Source organism: Vanessa tameamea, chromosome 2 (assembly GCF_037043105.1).
Source record: "Vanessa tameamea isolate UH-Manoa-2023 chromosome 2, ilVanTame1 primary haplotype, whole genome shotgun sequence".
NCBI classification, from domain to species: domain Eukaryota; kingdom Metazoa; phylum Arthropoda; class Insecta; order Lepidoptera; family Nymphalidae; genus Vanessa; species Vanessa tameamea.
The window spans coordinates 5,413,036-5,434,203 of record NC_087310.1 but is presented as its reverse complement, the minus strand read 5'-3'; the positions used below and the strand labels follow the sequence as shown (position 1 = coordinate 5,434,203).

Here is a 21,168-nt window from a genome sequence, read left to right as displayed (position 1 = left end):
ACTGGGTTGAACGAAGCGTGAACGTATAAAATAGTGAATTCGAACAAAAATGTTTTTAAAAAAAATGATTTTAAACCACAATTAGAAGATTGTTCAGATAAACGTAATTTGAATATTATTTGGTAATTAAAAACAACTTATTTATATATGAATTTGAATATTATATATTACATCCGGGTTGGTGGCGACTTGGGCTATGAAAGAAGTGATTTAAATGTCATACGGCCAATGTATGGACAACTAACTATTAGTTGGCCCAATGGCTTGGCCACCTACAAATACAATGAAAAAAAAACATAGCTGTAAGAAAAATTGTCGATACCCTACATAACCAATATATCGCCAGTCTTGAGAACTAAGTTATGTCCCGTACTGTATACTTACAGACACAAGGGATAAATTATTTTTTTATGTTTACATATTGTTATATACAATATATTGTAGTTAATGTTTTTTTACTTGCGGTGATGTGATTACCGTGGTTATCTTTTTCTATTATTTTCAACCGAGATCGGAAGTAAATATGGCTATCCTGTTAATGATGTTAAGGATGAAATATTTTAGAGAAACTTTAGATTATTTATTAATTTTAGTATTGAACGAGAACAACGACATAGAATTTGATTTGACATTTAATTCTACACGTAAAACCTTAATAGTTCAAGAGATTCCCTACGTAACCAATACGCCGCCAGCCTTGAAAACTAAGTTATGTCCCTCGTGTTGTCCTTCGAATTGCACTGGTTCACTTACCCTTCAAACCAGGACACAATTATACTAAGTATTGCTGTTTTTCGCTTGTCAGAATATCTGATAGGTATATACATATGTATAATTGCACTGGTTCACTTGCACTTCAAACCAGGACAAAATTGTAATATTGCTGTCCGTACAAAATAAGAAAATCCTATAAACAAATGTTAACCAATGAATAAGATATAATAATGACATTGGGGTTATTAAACTCTGGATGATTCAATAAAATGTTGTGTAGGCTTCAAGATGCGAATACTATGTTTTCGTCAACTTCCCAATGATAATAATAATTATTAATAATTTTATAAGATGAAGCATTTTCTTGTATTGTTGCTGGTAATTGCTGTACTTCCTTTGCGACATCATTTAGTGTAATTTATGTTGTTTATATAAAACGTAGGAGACACGCGAATCAAGCTTTGTGATGTCTCAGATCTCATATAACGATGTCGAGATCATTAGCCATGTGTTTAGTGATTTTAGGTAAGAATATTAATTTATATTATTATTTGCACAGATAAAGAATAATACAATGTAAATTATTTATTTATTTAAAACTGTTGACAAAATTATTGTAGTTGCTACAAAAGGCAGACTTCTTTAACAGTCCATCTTTGTGCTGCAGACTATTATTTCATAACAAAATTGTTTCATAATATGAATCATATGTTAAAGACAAAGTTACTTGAACAAACAACGCCTACATATCTATGAATAGTAACAAATACTGTTGCATATTTATATTCATATTAATAAGTTATTTAATTTAATAATATCTTATGGTATGTAAAATTAAACTGCTTCAAAAATAACAGGTGTGACTAGAGTAACCCAGCAAATATCATCTAAAGTTGATTTTGCGGAAGAAGAATCAACAGTCGAGAAAACTTATGACACCGATGAGGATCTTGAAGTGAAGCATACTATTGTCGTTTCTACGAAACTCAAAAACAATAACCGAAGAGGACTGCATACAGATGGTATAAAATTATGTTACCATTAAATTAAATCATTCATTTGATTACATCCACCGGAACACATACAGACAAAGGAGCATATCACAATGTCCGCGTATGTCCATGTAGTTGTTTTAATGTTAATAGCATATTGTACATGTTTTAGGCGATGCGGGTGTTCTTACATACAAATTTGGTAATAAAAATGCTAATGATGAGGACAGTGGTGAAGTTCCCATAGTTAAAGCATTCAAATCAGTTGAAACAACACAGATAAGAACGCCAGACTCTCGTGTCAAACCCGTAACATATACTTACCCAGAACTCGTTCTCCGCAATAGAAATTCACGTGACGAATTTGACTTATATCCCAACTTAGCCACAAATCCTATGCAATGGAAACCTTCATCATTCTTTAATAATGTAAACTGGTGGAATCAAGACAATGCTCATTTCGATAGTCACGCCAGGAGAAGCAGACCTGATTACCAAAAGTTTAATAGAAGAGTGAATGATGATGGGGTCAGAGAATTTTATTGCAAAAAATGTAGAGAAATGAATGGTCTGAGAGGATGCATCCAACCGAAAACGAACTCTCTGTTCCTTGAAAGTACGACACCGAAAATTAAAATTGATGGAAAATTAGCTAAATTAAATTGATAATGTACTGTGTTTGTTTTATTTGATGGGTACATAGCAAGGTGATGTTATCTTGTAACCTTGGGAAAGGCATAAAGGTTGCAACGTACTCATGACTAATATGTTGATCGCATATTTAATAAATCTTCATACAATCGCTGATTTTATGGGAATTCTTTCATATACGACAGCTGTAATGCTATTGTTTTTTATTAGTAGCAATAGCAATGTAAACATCATGGTGTGGAGGTTGAATACCAAGTACCTTGTTTCACCCACAATGTATAGAAAAATTATAAATAAAACTTGATTATTGTTTTGCTCAAGATTTTCAAAATTTTGGAATATAAAAAGTACCTGAAATAAAACATGAATTGAGCATATATCTGACAGAGTGATTTGTATCATATATCACCTACGGCATAAATCATTATTTTAAACAACATCGTAGGCATATACTTATACTATATACTTATCGTTTTTATATACTTCTAGTGAGTGTTAACTGTTGTTTTGGTTATTTATATTAATTGTTTATTTTGCTTTTAATCTAAAATAAAAAACCTTTTTTGTATCAACGCCAAATCATTTATTTAACATATTATATTTGAAAAATCACCGGTGATTATTACATAAATACCTATATAATGTATTTTACATAGTAGAATAGTACATATTATGTGCAAATCAAATCACAGCCTTATAAGACACGTGTCATTTTGAATATATGATCCATTAAAATAACTAAATTTAGTTTATAAATAGATAATTAACAATTGCGGCGTATTAGGGACCTTTAACTTTAGCTGTGAACTTCGTATTTGGTGACCTTTCCATTTTCATTGACGACGGTTTCCGAACCTCGCATGCCCGATACCTTCCCATCGATATTAGCGGACGAGGCGTATGAAGAACTGGAAACGCTAACGAAATTCGGATTGCTACGATCAGTTTCAGCGGCTCTGTTTGTTACGTCCACGTTCGGCAAACCCTGAAAATGTTATAATTGTAAGATGTATAAGTTATTGGTGAATCGGTATAAAGACAACAACAAAAGACTTCAACGGCAATACTTTTGAAAAGGGAGAGCGATGATAAAAAAAGTGTTTAAGGGTACGACTAGCGAGTCCCAGTGCCGCGTAACGAAAGTTACGCCATTTATTATGTATACTTATTATAACATATACTTATTAATCATTATATTAATTATTAAACAACATTAAATTTAAAAATAAAGAAAATCAATTTTAATCAAAATGAATTGAACGATTTGTATTATCCAGGCAAATAGCGTTTTACAATAAAATCTATGCAAACATACTCGATCACGAGATCTAACTCTTTTTAGCAATTAAAGCATCTTGTGGTGCATTCGCGTGCTTTCTCGAATCTACACGGGGATTTAAGAAGGCTCGCTGCATTTTCTTAGATGTGCGCTGACCCATAGATATCATAGTTTAGTTTTGTATTTATTTGCATGATTCACCCCCAACAGATTTACATCTTAATACTAGCCTTTTTTGTTTATCTCTTGTCACAAAATAATAGCTGATTTAGAAAAATGAGGATTTATTATATCAGAGATGGTTGTTTATGATCCTGTTTAATTGAGACTTCAGATGTTTGATTGACTTGATCAGAAATACTAATAGTTATGTTATGATCAAACAATAAATAAACTGAAATGTACGTAATTTAATAGAAGACATATTTTTTTTTGTTATATGATAAAAGTTAAGATTTGCGTACTTATACGCTTCAATGTTTCCCACGATAACATCAAAATAGTGCGCCATTAATATTCATTATGGTTTGGTCACGTTTAAAAATGACCTAACTCAATAATGACGCAATATGCACATCAGTAGGTATTGTATTTTAAGCACATTTTTTTTAATGTACAGGTTAGATGGACCAGCTAATGGACCACCTGATGGTCTATTATAGGCATTAGCGCTGTCAGAAATATTAACCATGCCCGTGGGGCGCTCCAACCTGAGGAACTAAGATGTTATGTCCCTAGTGCCCGTAGATACACTGGCTCGCTCACCTTGTCGCTGGCTGTTTTGCGGTAGAATATAATTATGATGAGTGGGTGGGTATACTTCAATAAATAATTAAATAAAGTCTTACCGGGTTGATTGGATCAATGGCCGCAATTTGTCGCCTGTAACCTGGCGCGACCACAGCACTGGCGAATGCGGATTGATGCGCATTATTATCCATATTAGCGCGGAATCTGCCCGGTCCAAATAATGGGCTTCCAGTAAATTGCGGTAACCTAAAGAAATTGGGATTATAACCAGCATGGTTATATGTTATATCAAACGCTTTATTAGCAGCGTGTAACGCTAGTCTCTGACTCTCTATATCAGAACCAAAAATCCTGGAAACACAATATATAATTCAAACACACACCACGACTTTATTAGTCACAAATGAGGCAAACGTGAAAGCGAAAAAATGTGCTTGTGTTAGTAAATACATCCTTATTCCCACTCACACTACAACACTCATACAATCAACAGATAATAAAAACTGTGAAAAGGAAAAACACCATAAAAGTAATAAAATTATTACAAAAAAACGTGACGTACAAAATTGTTTAGTTGGTTGAGGATGTGCTTCGTCGTTTTTTTGCGACAGCTTATTAGCACAGAACTCGAAATAAAAATAATAGCCATTTAAATTCTTAATTTTAACAGAAAAAATACACATGTCAATTTATAAAGGACAGATTAAAACTAATTCTAAAATATCCACTTTTAGATAGACCTCGGTAGCCATCTACTAACTGACCCTAATCAAAACCTATCACGCATTTACACTCAAAGAAAATACATTGAAATCAGTAGAAACGTTTAAAAGGAGTTACATAAACACGCCCAGAAGATTTATATTTGAAGGATAATTTAAAACACGATGGAAAAAACATTAAACCATTAAACAAAATCAAAAAATGCCGTTCAACATCAATTTCAAATATATAATAACAATTTTGAGCAACTTTCATTTTGAAAGATAAACTCATTTACCTCAGTCTAGAAGGACGTAACCGTCTGGTAAAGAGTCGATTTCTCAGTTTCGGGAAACTATAAATGATAATGTCACTGTTAAAACAATATTAATACACGCGTTTTCAATATGTATAGTAATTGTTCTGAATTTTGATTTATTTTTAAGGCCTTATTGTAAATGATTCTCATGAGAAAAAAAATTGGTAAATTCAGTTTTTATGAATTCACAATAGCAAACGGTCAACTTGATTATAAATAATCACTTTAACCAATAAACACTGGTGCTATATAAAATTTGAACTGCTTCGTACTCCGTCCATGCATAACCAACCACGGAAAGAAAGACATCATGTCTCTTGTGACTTTTATTGTAATTATACTGGCTAACTTACCGTTTTAACCGGACCAGGTCAATACAAAGATTGCCTCTTTAACTAATATAGTGTATTTATTGAAGTTTCTAAATAAATATTTTAATAAATTATAGAGAGTCGTAAACATTCAAAATTCATTTAAATCAATTGTATTAATAATGTTTCTGGCATGTATATTTTGTTTATTACTCTTTTACAAGCAGTTTATAAAAGGTGATCTAAAAAAAATATATTTCAATATAAAGTTGAAAATATAAAACATGTTGGTTATACTCCGTCTACCGTATTTTATATTTAATTTATACGTACCATTTCTAAATTGATTATATTTGTGGGTACCAACTATTCTAGAAAAAAAGGTGCTCTGATAACTTTAGCCGGTCATAATTATTACTAAAATGTACGCAATCCTTTATTGTCTGTAACACTACTTATGGTGCTTATAATATGTTGTTAGATAAAACATAAAGATAGATAGCAAGAAGAGAAGAAAGAAAATATATGTAATTGATAAAAACGTAATAAATCTTCCATCACCGTAAGCTCAATAGCTTGAACTCAGTATTTCGTTTCTTACTGTTGAAGTATATTTTCAAAATTCCTAAAGTAATCAGGAAAGAAATAGTCGATATCGTTGAATGGGACTGCGAAGGGATCACTGTATGGTATGAACGTGTCCCTTGGATCGAATGTCCCACCGTACCTATTGCCTGCCGTGTCCTGATAGCTGTAGACACCTACGCCTTGCGACGCTGGGTATGCTGAAATGAAAAAAAAACAGTTATTGATAATAAAACCAGTCAAATGCGAGTCGGACTCGCGCACGGAGTGTTTATGAACTATAAAAACCGAACAAAAATATGTCTGTTGTATGAGGGCTTAAATATTTATTTTATTCTGTTCTAGCGGCAACAGAAATACATCATCTGTGAAAATTTCAACTGTCTAACTATCACGGTTCATGAGATACAGCGTGGTGACAGACGGACGGTCAGCGGAGTCTTAGTAATAGGGTCCACTTTTACCCTTTGGGTACGGAACCCTACAAAAACAGCGTTCTATCAAAACATCTAACAGTTTAATTTAAATGTTTCCATTTTTTTACCGTAAAATTGTAATTCCATGGCAAGAACCATAAGAAAACAATTCAGTCTTAATGCAGGGTACAGGGAGTGCAACGCACCCGGACACCTCGCCGATGATGTCAAGTTTTTTACCATCAGTGAGGCACCCAAGAAAATCTTTTCAGGGTGTAGGGCAAATAGCCAGAATACTGCTTGCATCTGGGCGCTTGTCTTGCTTAAGCAAGCAACTAGGTTGAAAGTAAACCTTACTTGAAATAATAAATAAACGCTTCACACAAAACGGTTATGTCTGGTGTTCAGACATACGCTATATTAGAACCCATACTCAGATTATACTATTTTTATTTGTCAAGCGGAGATCATGAACACGTCAGCTTAAATGTTTTAATTTAATTCGTCATAACTTTATTGTAAGGTTCGAATAAACAAAACTCGTCAATTGTAACTTTGATTATTATATGAAATTATGTGGAGCTTTGAATATCCAAACAACAAAGCAACATAATATTATTTTTAAGTTTATATCATTTTACTGGGTGGTAAGATTACGTACAAGCCCGTCTGAGTAGGTACCACCCACTCATCATATTATATTCTATCGTCCAGCAGCAATGCTTAGTATTATTGTTATCCGGTTTGAAATTCGAGTAAGCCATTATAACTACAGTACCACAAGAGACAAAACATCTTAGCTCCCAAGGTCGGTTGGGCATTGGTGATGTAAGGTACGTTTAATATTTCCTACAGCACTAATGTCTATGAGCAGTGGTGACCACTTACCATCAGCTGGCTCATTTACCTAAATCATAAAAAAGTCATAAAAGTATCAAACAAATATACGATATATATGCACATGCCCATAGCAATTTTGTTTGTTAAAAAAAACAACGTTTTAAATCATGATTTCATATCATTATTACACGTAAATAAATAAAATGATTCATGTTAGATCATTTAATAGCAGCTTCCATCGGATCGTGTTGAAAAACTCACGACCATTAACGTGTGGAAAACCCTTATTAACATCGTATAAGCAATATTAACAATTGATGATGTATGGCTTATGAAAACGTCTTGTTACGTATATAATTATTCTAAAGATTATAAAAGAAATAATTATTATTTGTGTGCTTGTTGAATGGAACATTAATTGAGCTTGAAATCTTTTAAGGATAACTTATAGGAAAAATAAAATTTTCTAATATTATGCGATGCTTATGTTATCCTTGTCTCGACTTTGAAATCCAAAATTATTATTAAATATAGGAGGATTTTGTTTTGCATATTGATTTTCAAATATCTACTAGTAACAATAATAAAATAATTATTTATTTGATATGGCTTGCAAGTGATCGCTTAATTTCCAAATTGTACTGTCGTTTTTTTCATTATAATATAAAATATAAAAAAGCCAATATAGCCCAGTGGTTAAAACCTGAGCATCTTAACAGATGATTGTGGGTTCAAACCCAGGCAAACACCACTAAATTTTCATGTATTTATTTTGTGTTGTGCTTGGCGATAAAAGAGAACATTATGACGTAACCAATATGCGTCAAATGTCTGTAGGATATTTTTTAAAAGACGACCTTTTTACGAGTACTTACTATGTGTAACGAATGTAAACTGGTACGTTTTAATATCATAGATTTAACCATAAATAATACATTTAATAAGTAATAATGAAGGCAACATTATAATTTAACCGTAAACGAAATGTAATTAAATTAAAAAATCAGCAGTTATTAAATTTAGAAAACGAAATATATCAAACAATTGCTTACTTCTTACCCTTCTATTTATGAGATGGAAGTTATCACAGATAGCTACAATATTATTTTGTACCGCACTGCAAGGCTGTATCTAGTAAACTGCTGTGTTACAGGCCTCGAATTCTCTGTTTACAGTGTGACTAATGAAAATGTAGTTACTACGCAATAATTTTATGCTATTACTCATTTTAATATTCTAGAAGATATATATATTTTTTTATTTTGATTGTTATACAAATATTGTCATTTTTTAAACAAATAAACTCTTTATAATATAACAATAGAATGAGCTATGAATGTTTGTAATGATGATTGAACTTAATAGAAATAACATTATGAGGTAACTTGGCTGCTTAGGAACTTCTTAAGAGGAGAGTAGGCCTTTGCCTAGCCGTAGTACATTACACAAGATATCATTAAGTATATATAATTAAATTGTAAAAGAAAAAACAATAGTACATAGAGATTAATAAAAGTAATATACAAAAAACATAAAGTATATAAAATAAGCAAGCGAACCGTATAACCACGTTTACTGAAATTATGACGATGTAATTGTTATTTCGTTGAAATCCTGCACAACCGAACATATTTATTTAATTTATTTATTTAAACCGTTATCTTGAATTGTGTTAGTTTCTCTTTAGGAAGTAAAAATATCTTACTCGTTAAATCATTATACATTTTTTTTTAAATAGGTATTGATGATGGTTACACATTTACCAGTCATTATTATGAATGGTAAATGGATAACCATCACCTATATATGCATTTAATAAATATTAACAATTTTTAAACATCGTTAATGTAACGCTACCAACGAGTGTTCGAGGCATTGACGTGGTCAACTGATAGTTTGCGCTAATCAGAAAAACTGTTGTAAAGCCTTATTGACACCATGATAAGTTGATTTAGCATAGCTCTATTGTGGTCGGATCCACATAGCCTAAGTAAAATATTTTTATATTGTCATTACATTGAAGCCGATACAAAAAAAAAGACAAGTACAAATTGTAATATTTAATAGTTTGAAAATAATTTTATCCAATAATTAATTATGGACTGGTCCAAGATCGTTAAGTCAATGTAACTTGTCTACGTGTATTAAATACCAATGCAGACATAAACACAAATACTTCACAATATATCAAAAGAGTTAGAAATAATAACATCATATATTTTATCGTGTCTTAATTTATTTTAATGATTCGTTTATTTTGTGTATTCAGAAGTCTATATCATTTCGGGTTCGCTTTGAGCAGAATTTATGAGTTTCTATAGACAAATTAATATAATTTATACGTGTTGATATCCGTTATAGGCATTCATTATATTTTGCCGTCCAGACCTCTCTGTAATTAACTCACATGTTTAATTATAAGGCTCCGTGTTATGTTTAAAACTAACACCGGATGCGTTGTGTCTATGTTCTTTATAATTGCTCTGAGTGAAATAGATTGATACACGATAATAAAATATAACTTTAATAGTACGCAATTTTCGTAGTAAAGAGACGGAAAGAACTCATGAATCTTTATCGAAGATTAGGGGTTAAAAGCCGGACTAGCATAGCTGATTTTTTTGTGAGTGTCTTGTGTTAATAATTTATCTCGAGCTCATCGTCAGCGGTGAAGGAATACATCGTGAGGTCTACGTGTTTCTGATGAAAATCTGCCATGTACGAACTAACTCGCATTTAGGCAAACCTTTTTCTCAAAGAGGTGGAGCCTTAGTCCCACTGTGGGGCATTTACATGCATGTATTCCCTCTTTTATTTTATTCATTAAATGTTTTTATTGTTTTAAACTTAGTTAAAGTTATTATGTATTCATTCAACTCTGAAGTTCATCATTCACTCAGTCAAAAGTTTTGATTCTGAGAACTCAAATAATTCTATAGGACTTTTAGTATCAGTGAAGTACTTTCATGACACATCCATTATCTCATGGTACGAGATCATCTAAACTATGCAATGGAATGGATTATATATTGCCGACGCTGTCTATTCTAGAATACAAAACATATTTCGAATACATAATTATAATACAAATTCTTATTAAGAGTTCCTTGATCTCTGTATATATTTATGACAAAGAATAAAATAATCACATAATGTCATAAATTATCAATATTTAATCGAATTCTAATTCCTGATCACATTTAAGTTTATTATATTGTTTTAATTTATAAGCGGGTAGTATTATTATTTTAAGGAACTAATGTATAAATAAATTCCTAGTATGCACATTTGGCTTATGAGTTTAAAGTAAAAAAAAAAAAAACTAATTAAAATAGAACAATTAGATTATGTTAATAATCAATAAAAAAAGGTAACTTACTATCTATCATCTATACTATTTTTTAATGATTTCAATTAGTAATTATTACCATTCTTCACACTTGGTATCAGAATATATTGCAGGTTTCATAATAATATATTCTTTCATATTCAAGCACGAGATTTATCATAAATAGGTACTTTTTAACACGATAAGAGCTAATGGGAGATTACTTAGAAATGTCTAAAGCACATTTATTTTTTAATTTAAAAGACGAGCTCCGTGGTCGAGTAGTGTGTACACCGGTTTTCATGGGTACGCCACTCCGAGGTCCCGGGTTCGATTCCCGGCCGAGTCGATGTAGAAAAAGTTCATTAGTTTTCTATGTTGTCTTGGGTCTGGGTGTTTGTGGTACCGTCGTTACTTCTGATTTCCATAACACAAGTGCTTTAGCTACTTAAATTGGGATCAGAGTAATGTATGTGATGTTGTCCAATATTTATTTATTATTATTATTATATTTATTATAAGAGCCGAGATGGCCCAGTGGTTAGAACGCGTGCATCTTAACCGATGATTTCGGGTTCAAGCCCAGGCAGGCACCACTGAATTTTCATGTGCTTAATTTGTGTTTATAATTCATCTCGTGCTCGACGGTGAAGGAAAACATCGTGAGGAAACCTGCATGTGGCTAATTTCAACGAAATTCTGCCACATGTGTATTCCACCAACCCGCATTGGAGCAGCGTGGTGGAATATGCTCCATACCTTCTCCTCAACGGGAGAGGAGGCCTTAGCCCAGCAGTGGGAAATTTACAGGCTGATTATGTTATGTTTATGTTTATGTATTATTATTATTATTATTTAATTTACGTAATACTTTTTACGATTGCACAGTGCTTAATAGGAATTATAAAAATAATTTGAAGCACATTATATATTACTTAAGACCTTTGTAAATTCATTAAATAACATAAGCGATGAGAAAGCGGCGCCTATTCGTCTTATTAACAAATATTATACAGTATCTACGTGATCATTGTGTTCAGAAAACAAACGCTACAATAATAGGAATAACGATATTTATGATGTTTCCACGAAATCAAATAAGATAAAATTTTCCACAATAGATCAAGTATAGGAATGATTGACGTCTCTTTTTAATATTACTAAGAAGGGACATTGCACACATTACATTACTTTAAAAGAGACGATGAGATTTCGTCGGTTACGTTCTGTGTTATTGATATCATCTTAGAATATCGCGTGTCTGGATTATCTTATTCGTTCAAAAGATCACTATATTTAATCGCAGCTTTACAAAACTGATTGATGGCACGCTAACTGGCATTCTAAGTTTTTTTTCTTTTTTTGTGTGTATATATACACTAATTGAACAGAAAATATTCTGCCTAATATTTTATTTAATTGTCATAATAATCTCGGCAACAACTGTAATTGCAGTGTACATATGTTTTCTCGAATATATTATTTAATATCTAATAGGTAATTGTCGAAAAAAAGCATAATAATTTTATCAAAATTTTAGCTATTTCTATACTAATGGTTAATATTATACTAAATGTATGTACTTAATTGAAACATTTATTAAAAATACCACTGACTAACATATCAGGAGATCTCGGAAAATATAAATCCGATTGATTTGAAATTTAGCTTAGTTACGTCTGTCGCGACTATTAAGACAATATAAAGGGGGAAGTGGGACGGATAAATTTGTATCAATTTTATCTGTACCTAGTATTATCATATACTCTTATTGTATGAGTATTTATTTTTACTGATGTGAAATAGTCTATACACAAATAAGACAGAAGGCACAATAACATAGAGGTATGCCTATTTATTATATCAGAATAGGAATATCCTATATATTTTTAATAAGTTAAAAATAGTTGTTTGATTGTAATAAAATTAACATATCAATAAATAAAGCTACTGAGAATTTTTATCTCGACTAAGAAAAAATACACGTGAGTAAATTTCCCTAGGAAATATTTTACGAAAATAACTCTATAACAGATTTTGTACGAGTCTATGCATAATCATACGTAAGTATTACGTACGTACGTACATACGTAAATTCAAGGTATTTATATAAAAAAATACAATGGTAAAAAACATTTTAATCTAGTCAAATCTGGTCAGAATCTATAGTGAACACAGAATTGGTTGCTAATCGTTCAAAAGATGTTTATATGTAGTTGGATAAATAATCACAAATACGTACATACATAACTCTAGCTCTTATATATATTATACAGTACTTTCAAAAGTACCTGGTTGACAGCGATTAGGTAAAAGCCAGTTTCATTGAAAAAAAAAATTACCTGAACACTCTGTCATTTATGAATTGGTTTGGATTTTTTCTGAAAGGGTAAATTTTTATATTATTTAATAAATACCGAATGAGTATCTGTTTTATAAATTAATTATCATGCATACTTCGATCACAGTAAACTGTCTCATACGATTAAATAGAATTAACGAATTGTAAGAGTTACATATCATATAAGTTTGTGTGAACATGATTATACCGGTTGTCGGTCAAGTTCAATAAAAAAAAACCAAACGTGTTGGAATGCGCGAACAATTAACACGATGACATATTTGACAGTTAGTCAATTTGAATAAAATTCTCAATTTCCCTTAAATATCTAAAAAAATATATGCGTTAGGTATATTATTAGCATTTATAATTCGAAAAAAGTTAAAACATAAAATGAAACAAAAGTTTCGATTTTGTTTGTTTCGATCAACATTTTAGTGTGGTTCTAACCAATATTTATACCTATTTAACATTTGTTAACCACATGTAGATGCACGTTAAAAAAGTCATCCATTGTGTCCTATCTGTCAAATACATTGTATAATGTGTTCCGTTTTCTAAGTAAACCAGTATAGAAGCACAGGAAATAATAAAACAAACATCATAGGAGTTGTGGTACTTCTTGTAATTCCAATGTCTATGGTCAGAGATGTCTATGACCTATTCACTCAAGAAAGCACTTTAAATTATCGGCATTTTAATACAATAAACTTACAATTATAATCGAATTTGTAATTTTTTACTGTCTTTAGTCTGAGTCGTCGCACGCACACTAACATCTTGTAAACACACGTGGCGCTCGCTTATACTAATGCATCCTAATAATTATTTTACTTGGAGTGGTGCGCCTTCGTGAGTTTGTAGATCTATGCTTATCATGTCATGCTGATCACTTGCCTTCCTATTGTAAATCTCAATTGTGATATGTCGATTAACATATTACGGTGATACGTTCCTTTGATGTGTGCCTTTAAATGTTATAACTATTTTATTGTCATTGTCGCTTAAAACTTTCTGACATTACATGAATGTGGTCTGCGGTGAGTTTTAAGTTGCTTCTTAAATAATATCTTTGCAGATAAATAACACATATTTATATATATTTTGTAGTTCAATAACTCTTTTATTGTGTATGTTAAAGGCTATACCGTCGGCAGTGTATCATAATGTACTAACATCATTTCCAAAACACGTTTTATCATATTTTATTGTTATATACGTTTTATGTATATATTTTTAACTTTCCAGTTAAGAAACAAAGAATATGTCTACTAATTTATTAATATACATTTATGAAAATGTGGTCCTGATTACACTTTTTAGTGCCTCTATAGTAATGAGCTATCGTATACTTTTGAATACAAAACCTAATCTCCATCTTGTGTTATAAATATAAAATAGTATAATAATTTTCCATGTTCACGTATTAAGATATAGATTTATGTTTTGTCGAGATACTGCTAATTGGTGTAAATAACTTACATCAACTTTTGTATTGTCAGATTCTTCACATGGGAATACCCGTATAATTTTTCAGTTTTCGAGTGCACATGTCTCATTATAAATTTGTCTAAAGATTTCTCGCCAACCGTTATTTTATTTGATTTATTTATAAAATTAACAGATAACACATAATGATTAAATGTGTATAAAAACTCATGTATGTATTTTTTTATGTATACTGATTAAAAACTACTATTTATGAGATAATCATATTAGTAAATCGAATTTTGAAAACTCGACGATTAACGATTTTTGTATTTTTTAATAAAAATACTACGGCCAACACTATAGATAATTTCCCTGAAATAAATATTAACCATTCCTTATATCGTCAATACAACACCAACTTTGGAAGCTAAAATGTTATGTCCTTTGTGCTTAGTTAGTAGTAGTTGTTACACTGACTCACTCACCCTTCAAACCGGAACCCAGAAATACTATGCAGATGTTTGTTGCTATTTGGCGATAGATATCTGATGAGTGGGTTGTCCCTATCTCGACGAGGTTGCAGAAAGCCCTACCATAAAGTAATAAAGGAGTGAGTGATCAAGCTATCTTTTTCTTTCGAATATCAAATTAATTATGTCAGAAAGAAAGAAATAAGTACTTAACTAAAAATCCGCTAAACAAACGTTTTTATTAAAGCCATCAAAGTTTTTCCTAAGACAAGTTGTACTAAAACGTCGTATTTAAAACATAATCATAGCGATTTTTTAGCAGAAACCATTAAATATTTATTAGTTTATTGGTTTAATTTAATGTATTCTAACGGGTTTATGAAACGAGTTGTCGACTTTCGAATCCTTTTGTTGTATATAAAATGTATAAATAATGTTGTCTCTACCCAATTAAAGCTTACAAGTATTATAAATCTTTATGCGTGGAGCCTGTATAATCGTGGGCGTGCCGTAGATATTTAATATTTGTGTTTATTTGTGTAATTATTGTCCTATTTTCTATGTAAATTATATAAAATCGTATCCAATTGGATACGATTTTATACCTTTATTGCGGCATAATTGATTGTTAAAATTCGACGAAATAATTTTGACTCTGTTAATTGTGACTAAAAACTATAAGGGTCCGGCTACATTAAACGATTATATTGTGCATTACTTTTCCTCAGCAAAATCAAAAACCTTACTATGCAAACACTATATATTTCGTTTCATTCAATTTTAAAACTAACTTATTTATTGTAAACCAAATGATACAAAAGTGATAAAACATTGTTTAAAAAAAAACTTCTTTAAAAGTATTAGAAAACCATATCACAAACACCTTTAACATGAATGGGTCATTTATATACATCAAAAATAGAAAACGATCTAGATACGATCCCTGCGGAATGCCCAATCAGTATAGACCCAGAAATCTTCCGAAAACTTGTTGAGTATATTATTTCAATTATAATAAATAGCAAAATAATATTCAAAATAAAAATAATTAAAATTGTTTTTTTTATCAGTTTAAAATTTTATATGTTAGCTAGCTACTTCTAATGCTTGTTACGAAGATTATTATATTTTGTATGATCGCATTGCGTAACTAATCAATCGTTACGATTTAATACGTTAAGAATGTTTTATTGCCCTTGTTTCAAAAGTATAAACACCTTATATAATATGTGCATTAAAGAATAATTCTAAAAATTCAAATGTAAAAACTACTTTTTGAAATTAAATAATAACACTCTACTGTTAAATGTTTTTTTTTTTAATTGACTAAATCTTCGAGACTGTTCTATAAATAGCTTGAAGAAGCATTAAAAATCCTATTTATCAGTATCTCTGTTAGATTTAAAAAATACTTAATTTAAAGAAAAAAACATTTTTTTACTCAAACAATTTAATTTAATATCCGAAAATAAAATTTGGTTTGTATGACATGATATACCTTAAAAATGAGTCCACTTACTTTTGGATAATTATTAAAATTATAATATGAAATATATTAAACAAATATTTAATATTGCTTAAAATCAATTACATCTTATCGCTACCCATGTGTTTATGTGACAAACGAACTCTATATGGCCTTAGCTTGAAGTGTTTTAACGATGTATGACTGTAATTAAATATGAAAACTTAGAGGACAAACTAAGCACGAGTCATATTCGAGAAGCTGCAACTACAAGATAAGTTGAAGAATGGTAAATATCTTAACTGATTCATAATATATTTTCTATTAAAGTATTATAATAATTCTTTTTAAAAAGATTAAAAAGTAATTTGTTTTCAGAAATAAATATCAATGGAATTGATTTTGTTGGTGTTATTTCATAAATATATATTATTTTGAATTTTTGTAATTTCACTTCTAATCAAACATGAAAAAAAAATATACTAAATATGTAATTCGAATATATTTATGTATACTATTTGCAATATATTACTAGTAGTAATAACAAAATATTAACTTTGTTGTTGCTCAGTTTGATAAATAGTTTAATTAGTTTTTTCTATCAAAATTTATTTTTAATCTACACCGTCTTTGGGGATAGGGCTTTGTACAAACTCGTCTGAGTAGGTACCCACTTGTAAGATATTCTACCGCCGAGCGGTAGTACTAAGTATTGTTGCGTTCCGGTTTGAAGGACGAATGTAACTACAGGTATAAGGGACGTAACATATTAGTTCCCAAGGTTGGTGGCGCATTGATTATGGAAGAAATGAGTAAAATTAAATACGACACCAATTTCTCTGGGCAGTGGTGACAAATTAAAATCTGGTGACACATTTAGAACTACGTATATAATACAATGCCAGACAGGATATATTACATACATACATAATTGTATTTAACTAACATTAGTGTATTTTTAAACGTTGAAATAGAGTAACTACTGATTTTCTTGCCGGTTCTTCATTCCGAACCGGTGGTAGCTTCACTTAATATAGTTTACCAAATGACGATTCAAAAGTGCCTGTAAAAGCCTACTTGAATAAAGTATATTTTGATTTTTTTGAATAACAATGTTCTCTTTTGGTTAATAAAAAATAATTGTATAAGCTTTTGCTTTAATATTTATATTACCTATGTAAATATTTGAAAGAAATATTTTATAATAACTTCAGTTATACTATAATATTTATGACATAAATTCTCAAGTTGTTAACTTTCCACTTTTTAAGTTAGGACATATGATATTATACTGCGCTACGTCTATAATAGATAACTTTCTCGAACATTATATGTAGATATATATGAATGTGTATATTAATGATTATGAAATTTTCTTTGTATCTAGTATTGAATATTTTTTAAATTTCTTAAGCACGTATACGAATACGACGACTATTGAGGTTATTTTTAAGTGTGTTGTGCATAATACCTACATAAATAAAAAAGTGTTTGCTATAAATACACCAATGAACTATATAATTATATTAACAAATATAATTGAATCAATTAAATCTTACGCACAAGAGCCAATTTTTTAGTAAGTTATGAATATTTGGGGTTTTCCAACGATTGTTATACTACTTTAAAATTGGACGTTGTAGCGCAGAACAGAACTACCTGAAGACTACATAGATACTTTTATAAGGAAGTAATCTACATTGCCTTTCTGCTATAGGAAAAATGATAATTTTTGTATGTGCGTGTGACAAGAATTGTGACTTTCATAGCTTTTGAAAACAGTTGAAAATACCACCTTCACACGAACGAGCGTCAAACACACTAAAGTACGTTTGTTTGTAAACGATAAGATGTTCCAAGTTACTTGATGTTTATTATAAGTGTTCATTCAAAGCATTTTGTTATTGAACGATAAATTACAATTTTTCAATTCGTTTTATTGTGAACTGGCTTCCGTCTGCATAACATCATTCAATTATTATGCTAGCAACATTAGTTCGGCATTCCAATGGATGCCAAAAACGATGAAGTTCTTTGTTTGTTTTTGATATCATAATTATAGAACCAAAGCCAACCGAACCAAACCAGACCAAAGTGTGCATATCTTTATGAATACAAATGAAGTGACCCAACAAATTTTTAAAGTCCCATAGATTATTATTTGTTGATATAATCCATATTATGATTTTTTTAATCTATGTTTTAATATTATTATATAATATAGTATTTTGTATAGTATAGTAAATTCAATATATATATATTTTACTGTTAATATATTCCGATAATTATCAATATAAGTGTAATCTTGTGTCCTGAACTCCTGACTGACTATAAACGCATAACAAAAACTACAGTAGATACCCTAAAAAACTAAAATTTGAATCAAACGTTTATTTTATAAGGAAATACGATCGGGGCTGGCAGCTATTGTTTCATTATATGTATCAATTCAATACCCATCTGTAACATAGTACAATTTGATCCCTTTTAATATTTATTTTATAATATTTTTTTAAACACACACACAGCACCAATGACTTTTAAGGTACTTAATTTACACTTTTAACAACAAGATTAAAATCGTGCTCGGAGGTGAAATAAAACCATCACAAGGGAACTTGCATTTGTCGGATGAAATTCTGCCCCATGATTTCATCAATCCGCATTGGAGCAGTGTGATGGAATAAGCTCTAAAACCTACTTAAAATGACCTTCTCCCTAGTGAATCATTTACTGAGTTTGCACTTATCACCTTATTATTATTATTATTCATTTCAATTTAAGATGGCTTAATAACTGTGGAAGTTATAAATACGGTTTTTTTAAATCATTTCTTACCTTACATAGCCATGTGAAGTTGGCCTGTTTGTAATGTGAATCGTGAATTACAAGTTAAGACCGCACAAAAAATATAACTAAATAACCGGTTTTATATGTACATATGTGTCATTAAACAATGAGCAATAATACATGTACAATAAAATAATTGATTTTATGATAAGGGCCAAAATAAACCAAAGGTTATTTTTGCAAAAATGTATAAAAGTCGAAGTTAATGCAACTTACTACTTAAAACTAATTAAAATGCATATATTCCATTTTTTACTTAGATAAAATGTCTTAATTCAACGAATAAGCACTAGGAACTAATACGCCACACAAGTTTAAATCATATATGTGTCCAGGATAAAATAAATACTTGTACTCACCATAGCACCACGTAAGTTGGATTAATAATACACTGATCAATATAATTTTCGTCATTACGTCACGGTCTTCACACTGTATATACAGAACCTGGATAAAATATTCGGGTACCTTTGTTAAAAACACGAGTATTTCTGTCGAACGATCGCTAGTCAATGTTGTTAACGAGTTACCGCGGTCTATTAAATGCTCTTCCTGACCGCTTATCAATTCGTACTTTTCACGGCAACATGCGATTAATGTCGAATGCGATAAGGGCTAAGTTCCTTCGATAATTTCGTAATACGCTTCTTGTTTACATATGTTTTTTATTATTCTATATTTACTGGATGTACTTATATTTGTTAACATCCGGGGCTTTGACATGGATATAAATATTTCAATGAAGGTCTTGTGTTCCGTACAATATATAATTCGATTTAATTATTTTGAATACCTATTAGCTTGATATTAACTTGAACTTTATTATCTAATGTTGATTATTTTATTTATCTCTATGACAAAAAATAATATAATACTGATCTCTGACTTCACATTCGACATTGTAAAAGATAAGATCAAATATATGCTTCCTTTATCTTAGTGGTGCAATGTGTACCTAATATTAGTGACATAAGAGTCGTAGTTCAAGGTTAAAAGCAATATGCGCTAATGAATGTGCTTCATGTAATATTTTCCCACATGTTGTTGTCTATTTGTTTATATTACTCTAGCGTCAGGCATTAATTCTTTATGTTTAAATAAGATTCAAAAGGAGGTTTATTGTATATTTCAAAACATCAACAGTGATTTTTATGGAGACAACGTCATTAATTTAACATAGTTCTATTTGAAGAGAAGATTGTTCATTAGTTAGAACACTTGGATCTTAGTCGATAATTGCGGGTTCAAATCCGGAACATTGACTTCTCATATACTTAATATGCGATCTTACGGTGCGCCGGATGAAAATCTGCAAAATTTGCATCATTCCCATCATTGAAACGGCGTGGTGGAAAACTTCAAGATTTCTTCTCAAGAAAGTGAGGCTTTAAACTAATAAACTCATAGTTCCTGATTGTAATACAATTATATTTTTTGTAACCAGAGGAGAGTGGGGTAATGGCGTAATGTACATCTATGATTTTATTTTATCTTTTTTTATGATATAGGTTGGTGGACGACCAAATGGGCCACCTTACGGTAAGTGGGCCCACCGCCCATAGACTGAATGGCGCTCTATGAAATATTAACCATTTCATACATCGCCAATGCGCCACCAACCTCGAGAACTAAGATGTTATTTCCCTTGTGCCGTAGTTACACTGGCTCACCCACCCTTCAAACCGAAACACAACAATACAGAGTACTGCTGCTACTGAACAATA

The 21,168-nt window shown here is 30.6% G+C and overlaps 2 protein-coding genes and 1 long non-coding RNA gene across 5 annotated transcripts; 2 read left to right on the top strand and 1 right to left on the bottom strand.

The window, feature by feature from the left end:
* Positions 1 to 1,117: 1,117 nt before the first annotated feature.
* Positions 1,118 to 2,380, top strand: LOC113401061 (uncharacterized). The gene is made up of 3 exons (XM_026640782.2): positions 1,118 to 1,239; positions 1,572 to 1,736; positions 1,879 to 2,380. Exons 1-3 carry the CDS (start codon positions 1,203 to 1,205, stop codon positions 2,370 to 2,372), a joined length of 696 nt encoding a protein of 231 aa, XP_026496567.1. The 5' UTR covers positions 1,118 to 1,202; the 3' UTR covers positions 2,373 to 2,380.
* Positions 2,381 to 2,916: 536 nt separating this feature from the next.
* LOC113401062 (uncharacterized) lies at positions 2,917 to 20,047 on the bottom strand. 3 transcript variants are annotated; one of them, XM_064220593.1, is made up of 5 exons: positions 19,804 to 20,047; positions 6,446 to 6,503; positions 5,387 to 5,443; positions 4,485 to 4,737; positions 2,917 to 3,342 (listed from the first exon to the last, which is right to left on the bottom strand). In XM_064220593.1, the coding sequence occupies exons 1-5, from the start codon at positions 19,856 to 19,858 to the stop codon at positions 3,154 to 3,156; spliced, it is 612 nt and encodes a 203-aa protein (XP_064076663.1). In that variant the 5' UTR covers positions 19,859 to 20,047; the 3' UTR covers positions 2,917 to 3,153. The 3 variants fall into 3 exon arrangements, with proteins under 3 accessions (XP_064076663.1, XP_026496568.1, XP_026496569.1); XM_026640783.2 differs by lacking the exon at positions 5,387 to 5,443 and having other exon boundaries at positions 6,320 to 6,503; XM_026640784.2 differs by lacking the exon at positions 5,387 to 5,443 and having other exon boundaries at positions 4,485 to 4,632; positions 6,320 to 6,503.
* Positions 6,268 to 19,909, top strand: LOC135194780 (uncharacterized). Its single transcript, XR_010309965.1, has 2 exons — positions 6,268 to 6,522; positions 19,820 to 19,909. It is a non-coding gene; the product is annotated as an uncharacterized LOC135194780 (long non-coding RNA).
* Positions 20,048 to 21,168: the final 1,121 nt, after the last annotated feature.

Coding starts and splice junctions, on each gene's coding strand:
- LOC113401062 (XM_026640783.2), bottom strand. CDS start 19,858: ATGACGAAAATTATATTGATCAGTGTATTATTAATCCAACTTACGTGG. Junction 6,504..19,803: donor CCAACTTACGTGGTGCTATG/GTGAGTACAAGT, acceptor TTTTCATTTCAG/CATACCCAGCGTCGCAAGGC. Junction 4,738..6,319: donor TTTGAAAATATACTTCAACA/GTAAGAAACGAA, acceptor TTGTGTTTCCAG/GATTTTTGGTTCTGATATAG.
- LOC113401061 (XM_026640782.2), top strand. CDS start 1,203: ATGTCGAGATCATTAGCCATGTGTTTAGTGATTTTAG. Junction 1,240..1,571: donor CATGTGTTTAGTGATTTTAG/GTAAGAATATTA, acceptor CAAAAATAACAG/GTGTGACTAGAGTAACCCAG. Junction 1,737..1,878: donor AAGAGGACTGCATACAGATG/GTATAAAATTAT, acceptor TACATGTTTTAG/GCGATGCGGGTGTTCTTACA.